We start from the raw sequence: 18,978 nt of genomic DNA, 5'->3' as shown, positions 1-18,978 counted from the left end.
CAGGAGCCTATCACTGCTCTAGGATAGGAGGGGGTGGGGGAAGGAGACACCTCTGAAGAACAGGCGTGTATGTAAACAGTAATAGGATATATAAATATTTGGAGAGTAGGGCTGGCCAGCAGTCAGCTGCTCACATGGGAACTTGCTGTCTCCCTACATGACAGGGAAGCCAAGATGGAGAGCAATTAGATCTCAGGACAATCAAAGCTTTGGATTCCAGAGGAGTGGGCCATAGGCCTGGCAGTGAAGTGATCCTCCCCCCCAGATGTAGGGACAAAGATGGGCAACAGGTGCATTGTACCATAAATCAGAACATAATTGCCATGGGTGCAGCAGGGGGACTGCAGCCTTCTGAAGCCTCCAGCATTGGCTGCTGAATTAGACAGACCATTCATTCTCTCACAGCATGAAAGCAGCCGAGCTAGGGAGGAAGGATACTGACCCCACAGACCATTCATCTGACCTAGTGCTTCTGGTCCCCACTCCCTGGCCACAGGTAGCACAGCCAACTCTGCGCTTACACAGATCAGGACTCTGGTCCCCAAATATGAGATTACTTTAAAAACAGGGGATTAAAAATAGTGAGTGCTGAGGGCTGTTTTCCACCTGGCCTATGAGCCTATCGGGGCCAGGTTTTCAGGCTACCAGTCGCACTAGAAACTTCCTGTTAAAAACAAATCAGATTCTCACATAGCACTACGACTCCAGGAGTTGGGGCTTTAAGAAAGAATACCAAATCCCACGAGACTTGTGATGAAGTTACAAGAGTTAGGAACACCATGAGCTCAAACAATGGGAAACAATTTGCAGCCTGCATGCCACAGCGACCACACTGATCTGATCCCTTAGCTCCTACATCCATAGAAATGACAATAACCAAGGTTAGAGTGTCCACAATACACCCCCACACACACACACTTTAGCAGTCAAAGTCCAGGGGACCCCAAAAGGCTCATTTCTTTTAGGGTAAGAGCTCCTAGCCTGTTGGAGACACTTTACACCAGAAAGATGAAGGCATCTCCTGGGAGCAGAGAGAAGTGCTTGCTAGGCAGAAGGGCAGGTTGGCACTCAGCTACTCTGAGGAGAAGGAAGAGCAAGGAGGGAGAGGGGTGTGGCACAGTGGAGCCACAAAACTGCCCAATAGAACAACAAGACCCAGCTCAGAAAAGTTTAAACAAACAACACCAAGACTTATTTTAAATAAAGGCCAATAACAGCAATGAATACCTTTAATAATGTCACTCAAGCAGAGCCAAGCTCCTCTAGGTGACTCTTCCTCCAGCAGCCCTGAGAAGTTGGCTTGCAGTTGCCAGTTTTATAGAGGGCTTTCATACCCAGAACCCTTTGCAGGGAAGGGAAGTCCCGCCCCTGTTCCTCTGGTGATTGACAGCCCATCCAGCCAATCAGCTCTCTTTTCCTCATTTCTGGTTCTGCAAAACTTTCACCCCTTCACAAGGGGTTCTGACACCCAGTGCTATCTGGAGGGAGTGTTTTTAGTTCACGTGTGATCAATTGTGGATGAGGCTGGAATCAGAATGATCTAGCAACAAGATAGATGGTCCTGTCCTGTCCCACCCTGCCTGCCCACCTGCCCTCCCCCTCGATATACTGCGTCACATTCAGCCACAGGGCCTGGAGGTCCAGATCAGCTGGGAAGGTGCTTTCCTTCACTCCCGATAACTCACCTGGTGAGTGTCTGAGCACCCTGGGTAGGAGGCGGAGGTGCTGGAACCCTCACTGCACATCCAGGACTGGCTAGGAGGCAAGGCAGCCTAGGGAGAAGGGCGAGCGGAAGAGGGAGCTAGCTAGACCCTGAAAGATCCCAGTGCGGGTTACTGGAGGAAAGCTGGCAGAGTGGGAGGAGGCAGAGGGGGAGCACTGTCGGCCGCAGCCTGCAGGAGAGATGGGTCTGGGGAACTGTCCCAGTCCCTGACTGAGGCACACTTGCTGCTGGGTCAGAACCTTCCTGTCCCTGCCAAGCCAAGGGCAGAGGCTGGGGTTAAACTTCTTGGAGTTATGGGCCCTCCACAATCAGATGCAACCAATGGCTTTAAGCCCCCCCCCCCCGCTCCCCGAATATGATAGAGGCCAGGGACCGCTGGCCTTCATCCCTGCCCACCCAGATGTTCAGAATGCAGAGCCTGTGACACCTGGAACTGCTTACGCTGAGTCATGGGGCAGCCTCCCCAGCCCCAGTGCCGCCCCAGTGCCCCTGGGGCCTGGCACACTCACTGAGCAAGAGAGGGGGCAGAAGAGAGCCTTGTGGTGCCCTTCCCATGTCACCTGGTGGGTAGAGGAGTCGCCCACCCTCTGGGATGTCCCACCTCTACCCCCGAGCTGGCAAACAGAGAGCAGCAGTTCCTGCCCTGGCAGCCCTGGGGACCCCCCCAGGCTGCGTAACCAGAGGCAGCAGGTGTGCAGGAGCAGGGAGCCTACGTTGTGGCTGGAGCTCTCCGTGTAACACTGGGCTGAGCACACACCCTGCTGTGCCATTCACCATGCACAGGGCAGTCACCCTTTCCTGGGCACCTCTGATCACCGTCCGCAGAGCAGGAGTCCTGCCTGGGACACCACTCCTCTTCCTGCCTGCTACACATCGCCAGCGGCTGGTGCTGCGGTGTGGACTGCTCACTGCTGGCTGGCAAGGGGGTCAGATGGTCTGTGGCCCTGTCGGGTACGGCTGGAAGGACCATTCTGATGTAGAGGTCCTAGGAAGCCAGAAGCTTTGGTTCATAGGTTGAGAGCAGACAGACTGTGACTCTGTGTCCCTGAATCCCCACACACCCATGTTTGTCGGGAGAGCCTGCGAGGACGGAGAGCCGACCGGAGAGCTCTTGACTTTGGTGCCCGTCCTCAGCCCTGGCCAGGTACCCAGAGAACTCTGTTCTTTGAGGCTGCCTTTGAAAGGGTCCCTCCTCGGTGCACCGCTGCATGGTTTTGGTTTGCAGCTGCTTTTACAACATATAAAACCAGCTGTGAACTCAGACCAGAGCCATAGAATACCACGCGGCATCCTGCACTGCTTGGGGGCGTCCTGCAGCCCAGCCGTTCGCAGCTCGGGCAGGCCGGGAGCGTAAGCGCTTCCCAGCACAGGGGGAGATAAAAAGGTGACTGCTGTCACTGCCCGGGATGGAAGGGCTCCTCTGCTCAGGCTGGCCGCAGCAGTGGGAGGGAGAGGGAATGGAGGGGCAGAGGGAGGTGTGAGGAGCTGGGAACTCAGCTAGAGGTTTGAAGCCAACGTCCTGCAGAACGCCAAGCTCTCCAGCAAGAGCAGGCACACCGGGCATGCCTGGGAAATTGCCCTGAAAGGCAGGACAGTCAGTGTCTTTTCTAGCTAATCCTCAATCTTCCATCACATGGTGCGATTATACACGCCCCCCTTTCCATCAGCTCTGCTCTCTGGCCTTTCCCCTTCCCAGCAGGGCCAAGCCCTTGTGCTTTCAGTCTGCCGCCTCCAGGGCAGTTCCCCTCTCAGCACCCTAACGCCCTTGGGTCTCTCCTCCTTCACGCTGTCCGTGGCATCCCTCTCGGAGGTTGGACTGTGCGCCCAGGTTCCACTTCAAGCTCATGCTCCCCAAGCCCGGCTTTGTGAGGTGAGGGATCTGCCATGGGGACAGCTCTGTGCGGGGATCTGCTGGAATCTGCCTCTGCTTTGTACTTCCAGGGAACTCCTATCTGCCAACAGGCCGCCCCCTTTATCTCCCTGTTCCTTCCAGGGACCTTAGACTATGACCTCACCAGAGGGCAGCTCTAGTTCAAGCACATCCCAAAGAGGACCCCAAGCTCTGTGCTCATCAGAGCTGCCCCCCACCCACTGTCATCCCGGGGAGCTCCGTGGGTCCCTCTCTCAGAGCCGAGTTACACTGCTCCTCTTGTGCTCAGGGTCTCGGGGAACTGTCCAGCAAAGGAGCTCTGAACAGGCTGGTGCAAGTGCTGAATATTGACCAGCAAGGCTGCTGGATAGCCCCTGGGGACATCTCCCATCTCCTCCAGCTCCTCCAGCAGAGGAGACACTAAGATCCATTACGCATAGCAGTGCTCCCCACCGCCCACCCAAAGCCCGCTGTGCAGCACTGCTGCATTGCTTCCTGGACTCGTTCACATCCACCCCCCATTAACAGCCTGTCCTTTGGGCCCAAGTCCCCTTGTTGCTTTTTAACAAGGTTACAAAATGACCGGGGGGCAGAATGAGCTACTGGAGCTCTTCAAACAGCCAGGTAGCAGGACAGAGTCTTTGGGCCAGCGGCGCACAGTGGCCCGTGGATCCCGTGAACCCAGCCCATTAGCCAGCGCGCAGAGTCCCTCAGAGGGGTAACACACGGGGCTGCTTTGTTTTTCACCAGCCACTACAGGGCCCAGTAAGATAGTGGGGGCCCTTTGTGTCGGGCGCTAAAAGATACAGGGCTTTCAGGAAGCATGACATGAGACAACAGGTGATCCCTCAAATAAAAGAGGTGGCGGGGGCCCAGGTAAACTGTCCTAATTACCAAGCCGCCAAGACCCCAGCCAGGCAGGGGGTGGGCTGGCATGTGATGGGCAGGAATCCCGGCAGAGTGAGAGGAGAGGGGGCTATGGGGTTGCCAACCCTCCAGGGTTGTCCTGGAAACTCCAGGAATTAAAGATGAATAGTTCGTTAAAGATTATGTCTTGTGATGAAACCTCCAGGAATACGTCCACCCTAAATTGGTAACCCCAGGGGGCTAGCCTAGGGGCTTAGCAGCCGTTTGTCGGGACCGTGGGTGGAAGCATTTTGTCACTTGAGGGAGAAGTGGAGGTTGAGCAATAAAGACCAGCACGACCAGGCTGCCAGTTCCCCCCGGCTCAGTGCAGTCGTTACCCCCTCATTGGCAATCACCTGGCTCTGCATGACCCCACGCCCTGGCTCATGCTATGCACTGCTCTTGCCAGGCAGTGTGATGGGGGATGAAATGCGAGTGCTGCCAGCCAGCCCCCCAGGTGAGGTGCCCCGCTCACACTGTTTGGGCTCGCAAGCCAGCCGGGACCCTAGCAGTCCAAAGCAGTCCAGGTCAGATCCAGGCCCTAGTGCCTGGGCATGGCCATGAGGAGGACAGGGCAGGTGTGGGCAGCACCAGTCAGCTGCCTGCTAAGGCAGGCTGCCTTGTGCGGTAGGAAGATGCAGGCCAAGCAGTGCCCACCTGGCTGTGGGAAGAGCAGACGGGCAGAGCTGGGAGGAACTGGTGGCCCTCAGCCCTGTGAGTCTGTTTAGTCAGGTTCAGTTGAGGCCCTGCCTTTTCCCCGGCCTGTGGCCTTGGCTGCTTTGATGCCCGTGGGTTCAGCGCCCGGAGAAGCGGGGGGCAGAATGAGGCTACGGGGCCCTGTTGGAGGGGCCTTGGGGTGGGCCAAGCACACCTCGGGGTGTCTCTGAGGTTTCCTGCTCTCCTGGGGCTGCCTCTGCCCAAGCCCAGCGTACACCCTCACGCCCGTCCCTCGCTCCCCCCGGCAGGCAGCAGAGAGGCGGCCTTTGTCTACGCCATCTCCTCGGCCGGGGTCGTCTACGCTATCACCCGGGCCTGCAGCCAAGGGGAGCTGAAAGCCTGCAGCTGCGATCCCCTCAAGCGTGGCCGCTCCAAGGACGAGCGAGGGGAGTTCGACTGGGGCGGCTGCAGTGACAACATCCACTACGGGATCAAGTTCGCCAAGGCCTTTGTGGACGCCAAGGAGAAGAAGGTGAAGGATGCCCGGGCGCTGATGAACCTGCACAACAACCGCTGCGGGAGGACGGTGAGTACCAGGGTCCAGGACCGGGCCACCACCCTGGGGCAGCTTGCAGTCTGGATTCCTACCCTGCGGGGCCCCCCCACGCCCGGCCTTTTGCCCAGCAGCCAGGGCTGTCGCCAAGCTGCAGTCACAGCTAGTCACACCTCCATGTGGGCTGAGCACCTAGGGACAGCATGGGTCATGGGAATTGAACAGCAGCTGCCGCAGGCCACTTGCTGCAGCCCCAGTCGGCCATGGATGCCTGGCAGGAAAGCAGCTTCCTTGCCTAGCTGGGGCATCTCCTCCCCAGCTGGGTGCTCCAGGGTATGATAGCTGCTGGCTGATTCCCAGCCAGAGGCACTAACTCTCCAGCTGGGGGGGACCCTGATCCAGCCCACACCTTCCCCCACCAGCCCCACTGGCAAGAATACCCTCACCTGCCTGGACTCCCCTCCCTGGCTGTTTGCAGCACAGCAAAGCTCATTTGTGGGGGGAAGGTAAGGGGGCTGGGAACAGCACATCCAGCCCCCAGGGCACAACAGGGCCCCCGTGTTTGGGGTGATTCCCCATTTAACTGGGACTCTCTCAGAGGCAAACAGACTGGCAGTGTTGTCCCCCCCGCCACCGCCCCCATTGCTGAGCTGCTTGTTTCCAAGCTCTTCTCTGCAGCAAAGAGCCCAGGCTTCTGCACAAGCAGCTGGGAACATGGAGGAGCAGCTAGCGCCAGGTCACCTAGCGTTGGGTCACCGGCTAGCTCCCTGCAGACTCTGGAGAGCAGATGGATCCTGTGGGCCACCAGGGCCTGCAGCCCCACTGGCCTCAAGGAAGGCTGATCTCCATGTGGCATTCCCCAGGGTATAATATGGACTGCTGAATAGCCTTGTCTCCTCTGTTCTCCACGCTGGGATGCTTGTCACACTGCTTTACTGGTGAGCAGCCCCTCCTGGCCAGTTTACACACAGCCTCCAGCATATCACTTGCTTCCAGCTGCACAGTACCAAATGAATTACGTGGCAGAAGACCACCAACAGATTCCTGGTACCAGCCTTGTCCCCCAGAAATGTGCGTCTTGTACTGCTCAGCACACTGCTGAACAGTGCAAGTTCATAGAAAGTCCGTCATTTCATCAATGGAACATGATATGCACCAATCTTGTGATCCCAAATGGAGTTTCCCACACACTTTAATCCAAACCATGCCATGGTTAAGATTAAGATAAATTTATTAACTACAGAAAGATAAATTGTAAATGATTACAAGTGATGATTCATCAAAGTCAGGATTGGTTACAAAAGAAATAAGAGTAAAATACCAGCTAATACCTAACTTAACAAGCTAAGTAAACTGAAAGGCAAAAGGTTTTGTCTTGCCATACATTTACAGCAGTCTGTACCAGCTGAAAAGCCAGCCAGGAACACCACTCTCCCAGTTCACTGATGCTTTCTTTGTCTTTCCAGCATTGCAGCTGCCATGAGTAGAGATGAGGGAGAGAGAGGTGATTTGAGGCCACTGTCACTCATTCTTATACCACTCTCCCCTCTGAGGATTACCCCCAGCTGGGGTGCTGGTGCCAAGTAGTGTCTTGTGGACGTGAGTGTTGAACTGTCCCTGCGATGAAATGTAGATTTCTCGTTCACACCTTCCCTGGAGTGAACGCTGGAGAATGGTCGCTTAACTAAGTGATAACCCAGGTGACTGTGTTGATACCTATCTGGGTGTGCCAGTGTCTCTGAAGAACTGGTTTAGGTCTGCCTGTCTAACTCTGGAACATGTTACAGCAACGTTATACAGTAGAAATTTGTAACTTTACATACACAGTTGATACACACATTTTACCAGGACGATAATGTTCAGCAGATTACAACGTTTCAGATGATACCTCACAAGCTGTACTTTGTACAAAATTTATCATAGTCTTGTAAAAATGGTGAACATAATTGTATCGACCATCACACCCCATTAGCACTGAAGTCGGGTCTGGGTCTGTGAAAGGGCATCCCCTTCTGGGCAGAGCCTAATCCCTGACCTGTCCCCAGCCCATGAACTCAGTTTCATAAATGCTAAAAGCTTCCTTCTCTCAATCAGTTTTATCACTCCTCCCACCCCGATTCCAGGATAAACGGCCACAGGGCAAGACAACGAGCGGTACCACAGACCTGCTTTCAACTGAAGCTTTGTCTACTCTGGCAAGTGAACGACAAAACTTTTGTCATTCAGAGGCATTGAAAAAACCACACACCCGAAAGACAAAAGTTTTACCGATGCTTTATGAACAGTGCTTTGTTGGCAGGAGCGCTCTCCTGCCAACAACGCTAACACCGCTCGTTTGTCGGCACAAACAGCGGCTATACTGCGCACCTTTTAGCAGCATGGCTGTAGCGACACAGCTGTGTTGCTAAAAACTGTATAGCGTAGACATAGCTTGAGATGTGTCCTGTGCATAAATCATGCCTGTGGCCTTTTGGTGTCAGAGCTGTTGCAAGGGGAGAGAGGTTTGTGGCATGGCAGAGACCTTTTGCCTTCAATCCCGGCTGCTCGGTTCCCTAGGGTGATCAGGGGGCTTCACAAAAGCCAGTCTTTCGTGATTTTCCAAAGCCGCCCTTTGGCTCTTCTGAGAAGGCTCACAGAATTCCCTGCCTCTTCCCATTAGCTACCACCATCCCACGTGGGCACGAAACAGTGAGCAACTTCAGGAGGCTGAACGTCTGTGACTGGGATCTGACCGACATGAGTGCAATGGGCTGTCTCGGCCCTACCTTTTCCTCATGGCCTCTTTTCTCTTGTAGGCTGTAAAGCGATTTCTGAAGCTGGAGTGTAAATGCCACGGAGTCAGCGGCTCCTGCACCCTAAGGACTTGTTGGCTGGCAATGTCAGATTTTCGAAAAACTGGGGATTACCTTAGGAAGAAATACAACGGGGCCATCCAGGTGACAATGAACCAGGATGGCACCGGCTTCACCGTGGCCAACAAGAACTTCAGGAAACCCACCAAAACAGACCTGGTATACTTTGAGAACTCTCCTGATTACTGTGTGATGGACAAGTCAGCAGGTAAGAACCTGCCCCAACAGTTGTCTGCATGGCTGGTGCGGCGGAGAATCTAGCAAAACATCTCACACCCCCTTGTCAGGCCGGCAGCCTCCCACTAACTCAGGGTAGGACTCCCACAACCCATATTAAAGAGCAATCCACCCCTTGAACTATTCGCTCTCAGCCCAGTTGTTAAATTTAGGCAGCGCAGGCCTATCTCATCTGGTTATCATTTAGAGAGACAAGGTGGGAGAGGTCTTTTCTTTTATTGGACCAACTTCTGTTCTGAGAGAGACCAACTTTCAAGCCACAGAGAGCTCTTCTTTAGCCCAGAACTGTCTCTCTCCCCAGCAAAAGTTGGTCCAATAAAAGATATGACCTCCCCCACCTTGTCTCTCTAATATCGTGGGACCGACATGCTACAGCCACGCTGCAGTTACTGCTTGGCATTTAGCTTGCATGTGTAGAGGGCTGCCTAGCAAAATGTGAGGTTTGAACTCCTGCAGCTGGGGCCGGGGCTGCAAGAGCAAGGCAGAATGTAGGGTAACCTACAGCATACGCTGTGCATTCTCTACTGTTCCATCTCTTTGTGGGAGGTGTCCAGGTTTCAGGACCATATTTATTCCCTTCTCTCTGCCTCAAAGGCCCCACAAAACCAGTGAGTGGCAAAATAGCCCCTGAGGGTGTTTACTGTGGAATTTCTCATGAGAAGAAAAAAATTGAAGTAAAAAACCAAACAGCATCTTCCCAGCCAGAACAGTCTGTGATTGTGAAAGTGCAACTGGCAGACAGCTGCCACTTGGCCAGGCTGAGAAGCAAGGGACTATGGGAGCTGCTGTAGGTAGCACAAAGGACATGAAGGGGACTGGCTCTGTGCTGTATGCCTGGAAAATCAGAGGTGCCTCAGGCAACAGGGCAGGGGAGGGCTTCAGCAAAATACCAGCTCAGTCAACTGTGAATCTTGTCACCTCCAAGCGCACAAACGTCCAGGTGTGAGGAAATGGTGAATGGCAGTTGTCAGACTGCTGCTGGGAAGGAATCAGAAGAGCCCCACACAGGCAGCCCCGCTCTGGGAACACCCCAGCCATTTGTAAGCCTGTATGCTTGCTGCTGTGTGTCACTCAATACCGAGCGACGGGGTGGTGGCTACTTCTCCTCTGGGGCTTCCAGCCTAATGTACTAATCAGCTCAGAGTCCCAACAGCCAGGGGGGAGCCAGCCCACTGGAGTTCACCTTACTGGCCTTAGGAAACTCCTGTCAAACATCCTAGTGCCTTTCCCCACGTTCTGCCACCCACCCACCACCTGGGCCCTTCACAGCACAGGGCCCAGCTCTAACCAGCGCGGGTTTGATCTGGTTACCCTATATGCTCAAACAGTGCATTGTGGGCCCAGGAATATCAGGGAACCATCCCGCAGTATTACCAGGCAGCTACTGCCCACACCTGCCCTCCAAGGTATCAGCATGTTCCCTGGGCAGCAGCCAGCACTAGAAGTGAGCAAGGGGCAGAAATGCTGCTGGGATAGAGATCTGCGTTGCACCCGTTTGTCTAGAATTTCACCTGCCCCAGTTCTGGGTGTATGTGATCGGAGACTCCCTAGGCCTTTCGTGGACATGCTGCTCCAGCACGCAGCCAGGCAGGGTGTGCACGAGCTGGTACTGCAGGCTTTTGAGTCACAGGAGCCACACCACATGGGCTTGGGGCGATGTGCAGAGAAGCCCAAGTTGCTGCTACTCAGCTTCTGCGGCGAAAGCACCAGTCTTCTGTGCGCCGGTTCTGTCCACCAGGTCAAACAGTCCTGCCTGGCCATCGGTTTCCCTGGCAACGGGCACAGTTCCCCGGGCCCAGCCCTGCAGTACCCAGGCAATCTGGGTGAGAGGAAAATAGCAATGAACAAACAGTTTCTACATTTAAATGAGCCACTCGCCCCACATTTATTCGGTGCCTCAGCAGCACCGAGGTATTTCTACCTTCTAGTCCCACCAGTCCCCTTGACCTCAGCCACCCCATCACACACACATGCAGACCCACGGCTGGCCTCTGCCCCACGTGGAGGGAGCCCAGCCCTAGCTGCCGCCGTGTTGCAATCAAGCCAGCAGGGGGCACATACGCCAGCGGCAAATTGGATGAACAGACAGGGCAGAAGTCGCTCACGACCAGTTCGTTGCTGCCTTTGGCACCTGGCAACCCCATGGAGCAGCACGAAGGTTTCAGTAAATACCATGTACCCTCCTCCAGATGCAAAGCCGTGCTCCAATCAACCAAAACACACAATAAACCAACCACAAACTTTGCCACCCTGGTGTAACCTTCAGAGCCAGCCGGGGCCACTTCAGACATGCCTCTACTTTTAAACTCACAAAGAGGAACAAAAGAATCATCAAGCCAGGCCCAGGGCATATTCAGACCCAACTACTCACTCAGATACACACTTCTGACAAGTTAATATTAAAAATTTAATTGTCAATAGGGAAAAAAACCTTAAATTTTGTTGAACAATTTTTTTCACCATTTGGGGGTTTTTTGGTCTGAATTTTTAATTTGTGAAAAAATTCTAAAAACCAGCAAAAGAATTCAAAACCGTTTCACGGTAATTCATTTTCCAACTAGCTCTAAAAAGCCCTAATAACGTAGCAAATTAAAACCAAATAGCCACATGGTTTATTAATCATGCAACTGGAATTCCATTGCAATTGCAGCCATGCACGGCAGGGCTCTGTGGCTGGACTTGGCGGGTGCGTCTACACTGCAGCTGGGAGCGTGACTCCTGGACCTGGATAACAGACACACACAAGCACTCGAGCTAGCTTGCTAAAAATAGCAGTGTGGACGTTGTGGCCCAGGCTGGAGCACAGGCCTTCCAACTCGCCCGCATCCCTAGGCATCAGAGTCCCAGCCGCGACTGTCTACACAGCTGTCTCTACAGTGCTAGCCCAAGTTTTTGGAGTCGGGGCAGGAGGCTCACTGCCACAGAATCCAAAATGCTATGCAGACAATCTGCCAAGCTGGGCAGCAAGGCTCACCCCCAACTACAGTGTAGACATGCCCTGACGTCCTGGCTGTGCCGTGCACAGTGAAGTCAGTCAGAAAAGAGACTCAAATGAGTTGACTTTTCAGTCTTGCTTGTTTTATGGGGGTTGTTTAAAATGTGTCCCAAATACTAAACCCACACACGGCACTAGTGTAATGCCAACAGTCCCCAGGGGATAAGATTGAACCTGGGACCTCTGGAGCTCAGTACACGAATCTCTACCACATGAGCTAAAGGCCAATTGGATGTTAGCTAAGGCTGTAGAGCAGACTCATTTTATCTCTCTCACTAAGTGGGCTTGGTGCCGGTAGATGGGTCAAAACACCACATGCAGGAGGTGTGTGGGTTACACTATCCCCTTCCATCAGAGACTCCCAAAGCACTTTACGCTGAACAAACATCAACCTGCATAGCAGGAAGCAACGAGAGCTGCTCAGGAAAGAAGTCCCTCTCCTCTCCCAAGGGGAGAGGGTTTTGATAAAAAAATGAAACCCCCAAATCTAACACAGTTTCAGTTTAATACCCAAAAGTTTGTTTGTTTTCAATGAAAACATGAAAATTTGTCAAAAATAAAAGTTTTGAATGAAAAACTAACCATTCTTTTTGACAAAATTTCAACCCCCCTCTAGTAAGTATTACCCTGTGTTACCGCAGTGGGAATCAAAGTAGAGAGGAGTGAAGTAACTTGCCCAAGGTCTCGCAGTGAATCAGAGGACGGAGCTGGAAACCCAGGAGTCCTGTTTCAGTTCTTCGCTCTTCCCACTAGACCTTGCTGCATCTGCCAATAGACTCAAAGACTTTAAGGTCAGAAGGGACCATCATGATCATCTAGTCTGAGCTCCTGCACCTCGCAGGCCACCGCACCTCGCTCGCTCCTGAAAGAGCCCCCTGAGTCACTGATGTCCTCAAATCATGGTTTAAAGATTTCACGTTACAGAGAATTCACCATTTACCCTAGTTTAAACTCTGTCTCCATTTCAGAGGCTGGGAGTCAGCCTGTCTGGCTGACCATTATACTGGTGTTAATCCAGAGTAACCCCATTCATTTGCACCAGGGCAAGGCTGAGCAGAATCTTCCAAAGCGATCTTCAGTCACTCAAAGTATCCCTTACCTACCTGGACCATTGCAGAGAGCAATGAACAAAACTTTCAATGGGGTTTTCAGAGCAGCACCAGGTCCCAATCCTTGTTTTTTTTCTTTGCGTGACGAGAGAAGCCTGGATATCCAGGCTGTGTGGGGTAAGAGCTATGCCAGTACAGCTTTGCAAAGGCTGTTAGCCCTTCAGAGGACCTCACAACTGGAGTGAGACATTTCCACTTCTAAATCAGGGTTGGCCAGGGCCGCTTAACTGGACACTCAAGCCAGCTGTCTGCCAATGCCTTGGTACAGGTCCCAGGTCCAGTAGCTTCCTGCTGTGTATAAACCTTTGCTCCTAGTAACTCAGCCTCTCCAGCCGTCATACAGGATAATTAAACCACAAGTGAAGGGAATTTGACATGCACTAGTGGGGAGAGTTCTCTGCATACCTGCCTCAAGGGAGGGCTGCTGTGTGTTCCATCCAGCTCCGACTAACTCACCCCAGGGGAGACAGGACCAGGCACAGCGAGAGAGCAAACCCAAGGAATGCAGAGCCAAACAGCAAAGGCGAGAGGGGGTGGGGGGGATAGCCCATGGCCTGTACCTGGCCCAGAGAACAGATTAGTGCATGGACAGAGGGTGGGGTGAGGTGGGGAGGGAAGATTAGCAAAGCTGAGGGGATGTTTAATAGGAGAGTTTCAGCCATTTTAGGAGGTTGCTTCCAAATCTCCGCCTCTCACACACTAGGAGCTGCCGCGAGGGTCTGGCTTCTCAGACTTTCTGGCTGATGAGCCGGTGCAGCCGGAAGGCTCTGGGCTAGGAAAGGCACCTGGGAAATCACCCCAGGTATGCAGCGCTTTCCAAACGAGCAGCGGAGAACCTGAACCCAGGGCTAGCCCTGGTTGTGCACACCGGTAGAAGTGCAAGGAAGGTCCCCAGGGCAGCAGGCGGGGCTACGGTAGCAGTGGCTCTCCTTGTTATTTAAAGCATGCATGACTGGGTATTTCCCTGCTGCTGTTAAGGGAGCTTAGCTGATCCTATTTAGGTCCATGCATGCAGAGGCCCTCATGTGTGGGAACCAATTCCCCATTTCCCTGCACCTGGTGCAGTCATTTACACCAGTGGAGAGTGAGTGTGGAATGGCACCATGCCAGCGTGGCAGTGTTCCCACCCACGTTACACTGGTTTAATCATCAGCCTAAGGTGCAGGATCACGGGGAATTGGGTCCCAATGATTCCTGAGCACTAACCAGTAGATGCCACACTTGTGCTTTTGTTTATGGGCTTAACACAGGATCCGGGACTTCAAGGCAGGCCACTTCATATGACCAGGCTCTACCATGGGGGCCAGTTCTCAGAGCAGCTTGGGGCAAAGCGTCTCTATTTCTGAATCCATCTGCCCTATGAGTTCTGAGCCACAGGATACAAATGAAACATGGTTTAAGGATGTGGCTGGCTGAAAATTTATCCAGAAAATTGTGCTCTGCATTTCATAGGAAGATGCCGGGGCTATTGTGTAAGGAGTCACATCCTCTCTGGGCGAGCGAGCTGAACACTAAGGCAGAAAGACAATTGGTCCATAGATCTGTAAACTTACTGCTGTTAATTCACAAGGCACAGTGCAATCCCTGCACCCAAGAACCTACCATGTAAAGCCAGTAAATTAGGAGTTCATACACTGCTAAAACAGCATGTGTTTAAACTCAGTCTCTCCAACTTATATTGTAGTAGGGCCTAATGGCTCCCCAATCCTGACCTGGTCCTATCATGCGTGGGGCTGTACAGACAGAGAACAAAACAGGCAGGCCCTGGCCCACAGACCTTACAATCTAGATGGACAGTAGTTGGTTGCCGAGAGCCCCTGATAGCAATGGCTGGGACATCCCCCCAGGAACTACACAAGGGGCCACCATGGAGTGTTTTCATTCAAGACGAGATTGAGCGGGGACAGTGTATTGAACCCTTGCTTCCTTCCCACAGGTTCCCTGGGGACGGCAGGTCGTGTGTGCAATAAGCTGTCCCGTGGGACTGATGGCTGTGAGGTCATGTGCTGTGGCCGGGGCTATGACACCACCCGCGTCACGCGTATCACCAAGTGCGAGTGCAAGTTCCACTGGTGCTGCGCTGTGCGCTGCAAGGAGTGCGAGGACACTGTTGATGTGCACACGTGTAAAGCACCGAAGCGGGCCGAGTGGTTAGACCAAACATGAGGAGACAGGAACCAGAGAGGGAAAAACAAACTCACGCACGACCTGTGCTCCATGGGCCATGGCATTCCGGGAGCTGTAGTTCAGCTGCATGGCTTTTATTTAATTAATTGTGCAAAGCACTAAGGACAGGACTACATTTCCCAGGAGATACTGTGGACCCTTCCAACTTGCTCAGCAAAACTATCCTCTTCCCTAGAAGGAGTCTGCAATCATTGCTTAAACTGTGAAGCTTTCTCTGCTCATTGTCATCTTGCAAAAGGTCAGTGCAGCTGCTTACGAACTTGAGACCGATCATCGGAATGTGAGTGACTGGTCCCTGCGTGTCCCTAAAGAATTTTGTTGCTATAAATTAAATTTCACCAGGAAACCAAAAAAAACCCCAAACCACCATCACCAACCTAGAGCGAACAATGAAATCCTTGCAGAAAGCTCTCTCTCTTTGCTTTGTTTTTAGCAAGGCCCAAGGAAGGATGTTGCAAAGCCTAAGGAAGCTCAATGTCTCAAACAGACCCAGCACGTTAATGCACAGCTGCACTATAGACATAAGATGACAAGAGCAACTCTTTGTAAGTGGACTTTTCTTCCACTCCTCAATGAAGATGACAGGCAGAGTTGCAAATTGTCACCCAAAATCTGAATAACTGCTAAAGGAAAAAAATATCCATAGAGCGAGAGAGAAAGAGAGCAAAGAGTCTGTGAAGATACTGGTAGGTGTTAAAGTAAACTAATATAACAGTGGCTCTTTGTAAAACTCATTGTATGTTGTGTATACTGCTTTATTATTTTAAGATAAAATTCATTATAAACTTATATCAGAAACCAGCACTCTTTGCTTTGTGCATTACTACACACGTGACTGGGAGCAAGAGCTTCTCTGCATAGTCTCCAATACAGAAACTGACCTGCTTCCCCACTCTGCTTAAAGCCTGGTACCGTCTTCCAGTGAGATTTCCACCACAACCCCCTAAAATGATCATTCTTGGCTTTCCATGAAGATCGTCAGCATGCCAGACATGTCCCACCAAAACAGACCAATGGTTCATATACTCCAGCCTCCTGTCCCTACTGCTGGCTGCCTCATGGGCAGGCAGGTCGCTGTGTAAGCCGCCTGACTGCACAGTGTACAAGGTTAGCCTCCAGATCTTCGCTGAGTTGCTAACACTTCCACATTATTGACCAGAATTGAAGTTGATAGAAAAAAATATTTGTTAGCACCCCCCACACACTACCCCTTGCCCCCCACCACCGCAAGCCCTAAATTAGGTCTGGTCTACACACAGAAATTGCACCAACTACCTACGTTTCTGAATGAGTGCAGTTCAATCAGCTCAGCCTTGGAGTGCAGAGACTCTTCATTTGGTTTAAGGGTGCTTTACATTGATTTGTTAGCCACTCTGAACTGGATTATGGCTTTCCTAACCAACAGGTCACACCAATGTAACTAAATTGATTCAGAAACGGATTTAGCTAACCCAATGTAATGTTTGCATATAGCCTGGGACATTATTTGTGGTGGACAGTATTGTGCCTTAAGAGTTAACTGTCATTTAATGTGTTTGATATACTACCTCCCGCCTGGTGAGTTTACAGTAGTGTATTTACTGGGATACATGTATAGTTAGTTTTGGGTCATTTTATATAAGTCCTTTAAAGGAAATACATATGAAATGATGTGATACTGAATCAAAGTGTTAGGGATGCCTCTAAACTCTCCTCCCCAAGTTTGCTTCCCTATTTGCCCAGGGCGAATCGTGCTTGTTTGATGGTTGAGTAAAGTGTCACAGGGTTTTCCAGGATCAATCATTCTGCTGAAGGGCAGGTGAGTAAATGGTGTACCTGAACCTGTACATTTTCATGCAAGTTTGCAAAGGTATCATAAACCTAAAGCAACTGGAATGAAATCCAACTTCCCTGGAAACATGGCCCACTGGTTTCCATGGCAATGGAAAATTCAACGTTTACATTTTTTTCAGCTGCAAAAAAAAGGGGGGGGCAGGTGGGTGTCCTTTCTGTTTTCTGTACCTCTTTGTATTTCCACCACGCCTCAGAGAGCTGGGAAAACTCTCTGATGATTAGCCTCCTCTAGCACTAGGCCATTAGAGATGCAGCCAGCAGAATGGGGGCAGGGAGGGATTAAAACAAAGGGATTTTTTTTATTATTATTTTTAAACCATGCCTGTGCCGTTTCACTGTTTGGAGTGAAGCTCCTGCCCTGGACTGTGATTTTACCCAGCTCTGCCTCAGGAGTTACTAGACTGAAGTAGTGGGGGAACCAGCTTACCTAGACACATCCCAGGAATCTAAAGCGTTTGCTGGTGAGCCAAGCTGTGAATCCCTTCCTCCCCGTGGCAAGTTGGTGTGGTCTGCCCAGGTGTGGAAGGGGCTCCCCATCTGGCCCCTGCTGAATCCTTTTCATATAGGCAAGGTAATGAGCTGAAACTTTAACTAGAGTCTTGTGTGAAATGCAATGGCAAAGAACTTACCCCTCGGCCAGCCTAGAGCAGGGCCAGTGCAGCACTGGATGCGGGGGTGTGTGAACATGGATTAGAGAGGGCATTTCATCAGCACTACGAGACGGTACATCTGTTACGGTCCAGTCTGTATCTGCAGTGCGTTACCAGCCCCTGCTGAATTCCTGTGATGGATGAAATTGCTTTCGCCATGTGTGCACTGGGTTTCCACTGCCCCAAAGGCTGGTGCCTCCAGGCACTGATGTGTCCTTTAGACAGGCAGGACAAGGTCTTCTCTCAACTTTGCTTTATCAAGTCCAGATTTTAAACCTGCTTCTTCCAAAAGCCAGGCAGAGCGCCTGAACTCCTTCGCTTTGCGATTGTCACTCGCGTGTTTCATCCCAGCTAACAACAAGCCATTTCAGCAGCTGTTCCCTCCCTGACAGACACACAACAGCAGCAGGCACCCGGGCGCACAACAATGTACACGCCGTGCACTGGAGCAGAGGCGTTCACTTCTGCGTGGCCACGGTGCAAAGCCATTGTCCCCGTATCTCCATTTTACTTAACTCTGGGCCTTGCAGCCAGCGGAGAGGAGCAGAGGCGGTTTCTCTTTTGAACGATGCTCATATTAGGCAGTAGAGGGCAGCTCCCAGCCCCTCTCAGCTGATGCAAGGCTTTGGTTCAAGGTCAGGTTTGTTCATCTCTGGTGCCTCCCCTTGGGCTCTCCAAACTCCTCTGGGTTTCCGACATTATGCAATTTTCACAACTATTTGTTTCCTCGCCAAAGGGTGTTGGTGGAATTCCTGCAATGAAGGAGAAGAGAAGGGCTTGTACTCCACCCAAAGCATTTCAAACCTGCTGTAGCAGACGTGTTCACCAGTGCAAGATCTAATCTACTAGGAAGAGCGCCCCTCATTTATCTTCATTAAGGCCCCACCTGCCATCAATTTAAGACAAACTAATGTGGGTAATGCACCCTGAATGGGCCAGAAAGGACCCCAGTGCCCTTGGAGTGGAAGAAACTTTTCCGTCTCCCTGCAGACCTTTCGGGAGTGCTCCTCTGGCAGAAATACGATGTTGCAGGTTTATAGGCCCACCTGATGAATGATAGGACATGTGCTGCATCTTCATCATTAATTGCCATTAAAGCCTTAGAATATTTTTTCTCCCTGAACGTGGGTGTTCAATATTTTAAAGCAATGGAGAAAAAAGTCTTGAGCACCATCCAACAATGCTGGCAGGCTGCCTCAGCCACTGGGGTTTATTAACTTTCCCTCCCTAGCTGCAAACCACACCAACTCTACGAGGTTAACCTTGGGAAAGCATCATTTCATGGAGGGGCAGCAGCTGAAGGGGCAAGCCTCTCAAGCACTGGTAATTGTGGCCTTCCCGACCCCTGCATGATGGGGAATTAGAATGACACAGGGCAGTGGATTAAGGACACCTGTTAGCAGTTA

The 18,978-nt window shown here is 51.9% G+C and overlaps 1 protein-coding gene across 1 annotated transcript in view; it reads left to right on the top strand.

Annotated features, from left to right (window-relative positions):
- WNT2B (Wnt family member 2B) overlaps window positions 1–15,890 on the top strand; it is a 43,322-nt gene extending 27,432 nt beyond the window's left edge. Inside the window, exons 3-5 of the mRNA XM_038379476.2 lie at window positions 5,465–5,742; window positions 8,505–8,769; window positions 14,839–15,890. Of these exons, the coding sequence (XP_038235404.1) occupies window positions 5,465–5,742; window positions 8,505–8,769; window positions 14,839–15,068 (773 nt within the window). The 3' untranslated portion in view covers window positions 15,069–15,890. The remainder of the gene's footprint in view (window positions 1–5,464; window positions 5,743–8,504; window positions 8,770–14,838) is intronic.
- Window positions 15,891–18,978: the final 3,088 nt, after the last annotated feature.

Source organism: Dermochelys coriacea, chromosome 21 (genome assembly GCF_009764565.3).
Source record: "Dermochelys coriacea isolate rDerCor1 chromosome 21, rDerCor1.pri.v4, whole genome shotgun sequence".
NCBI lineage: Eukaryota > Metazoa > Chordata > Testudines > Dermochelyidae > Dermochelys > Dermochelys coriacea.
This window is presented reverse-complemented; position numbering and strand designations above follow the sequence as displayed.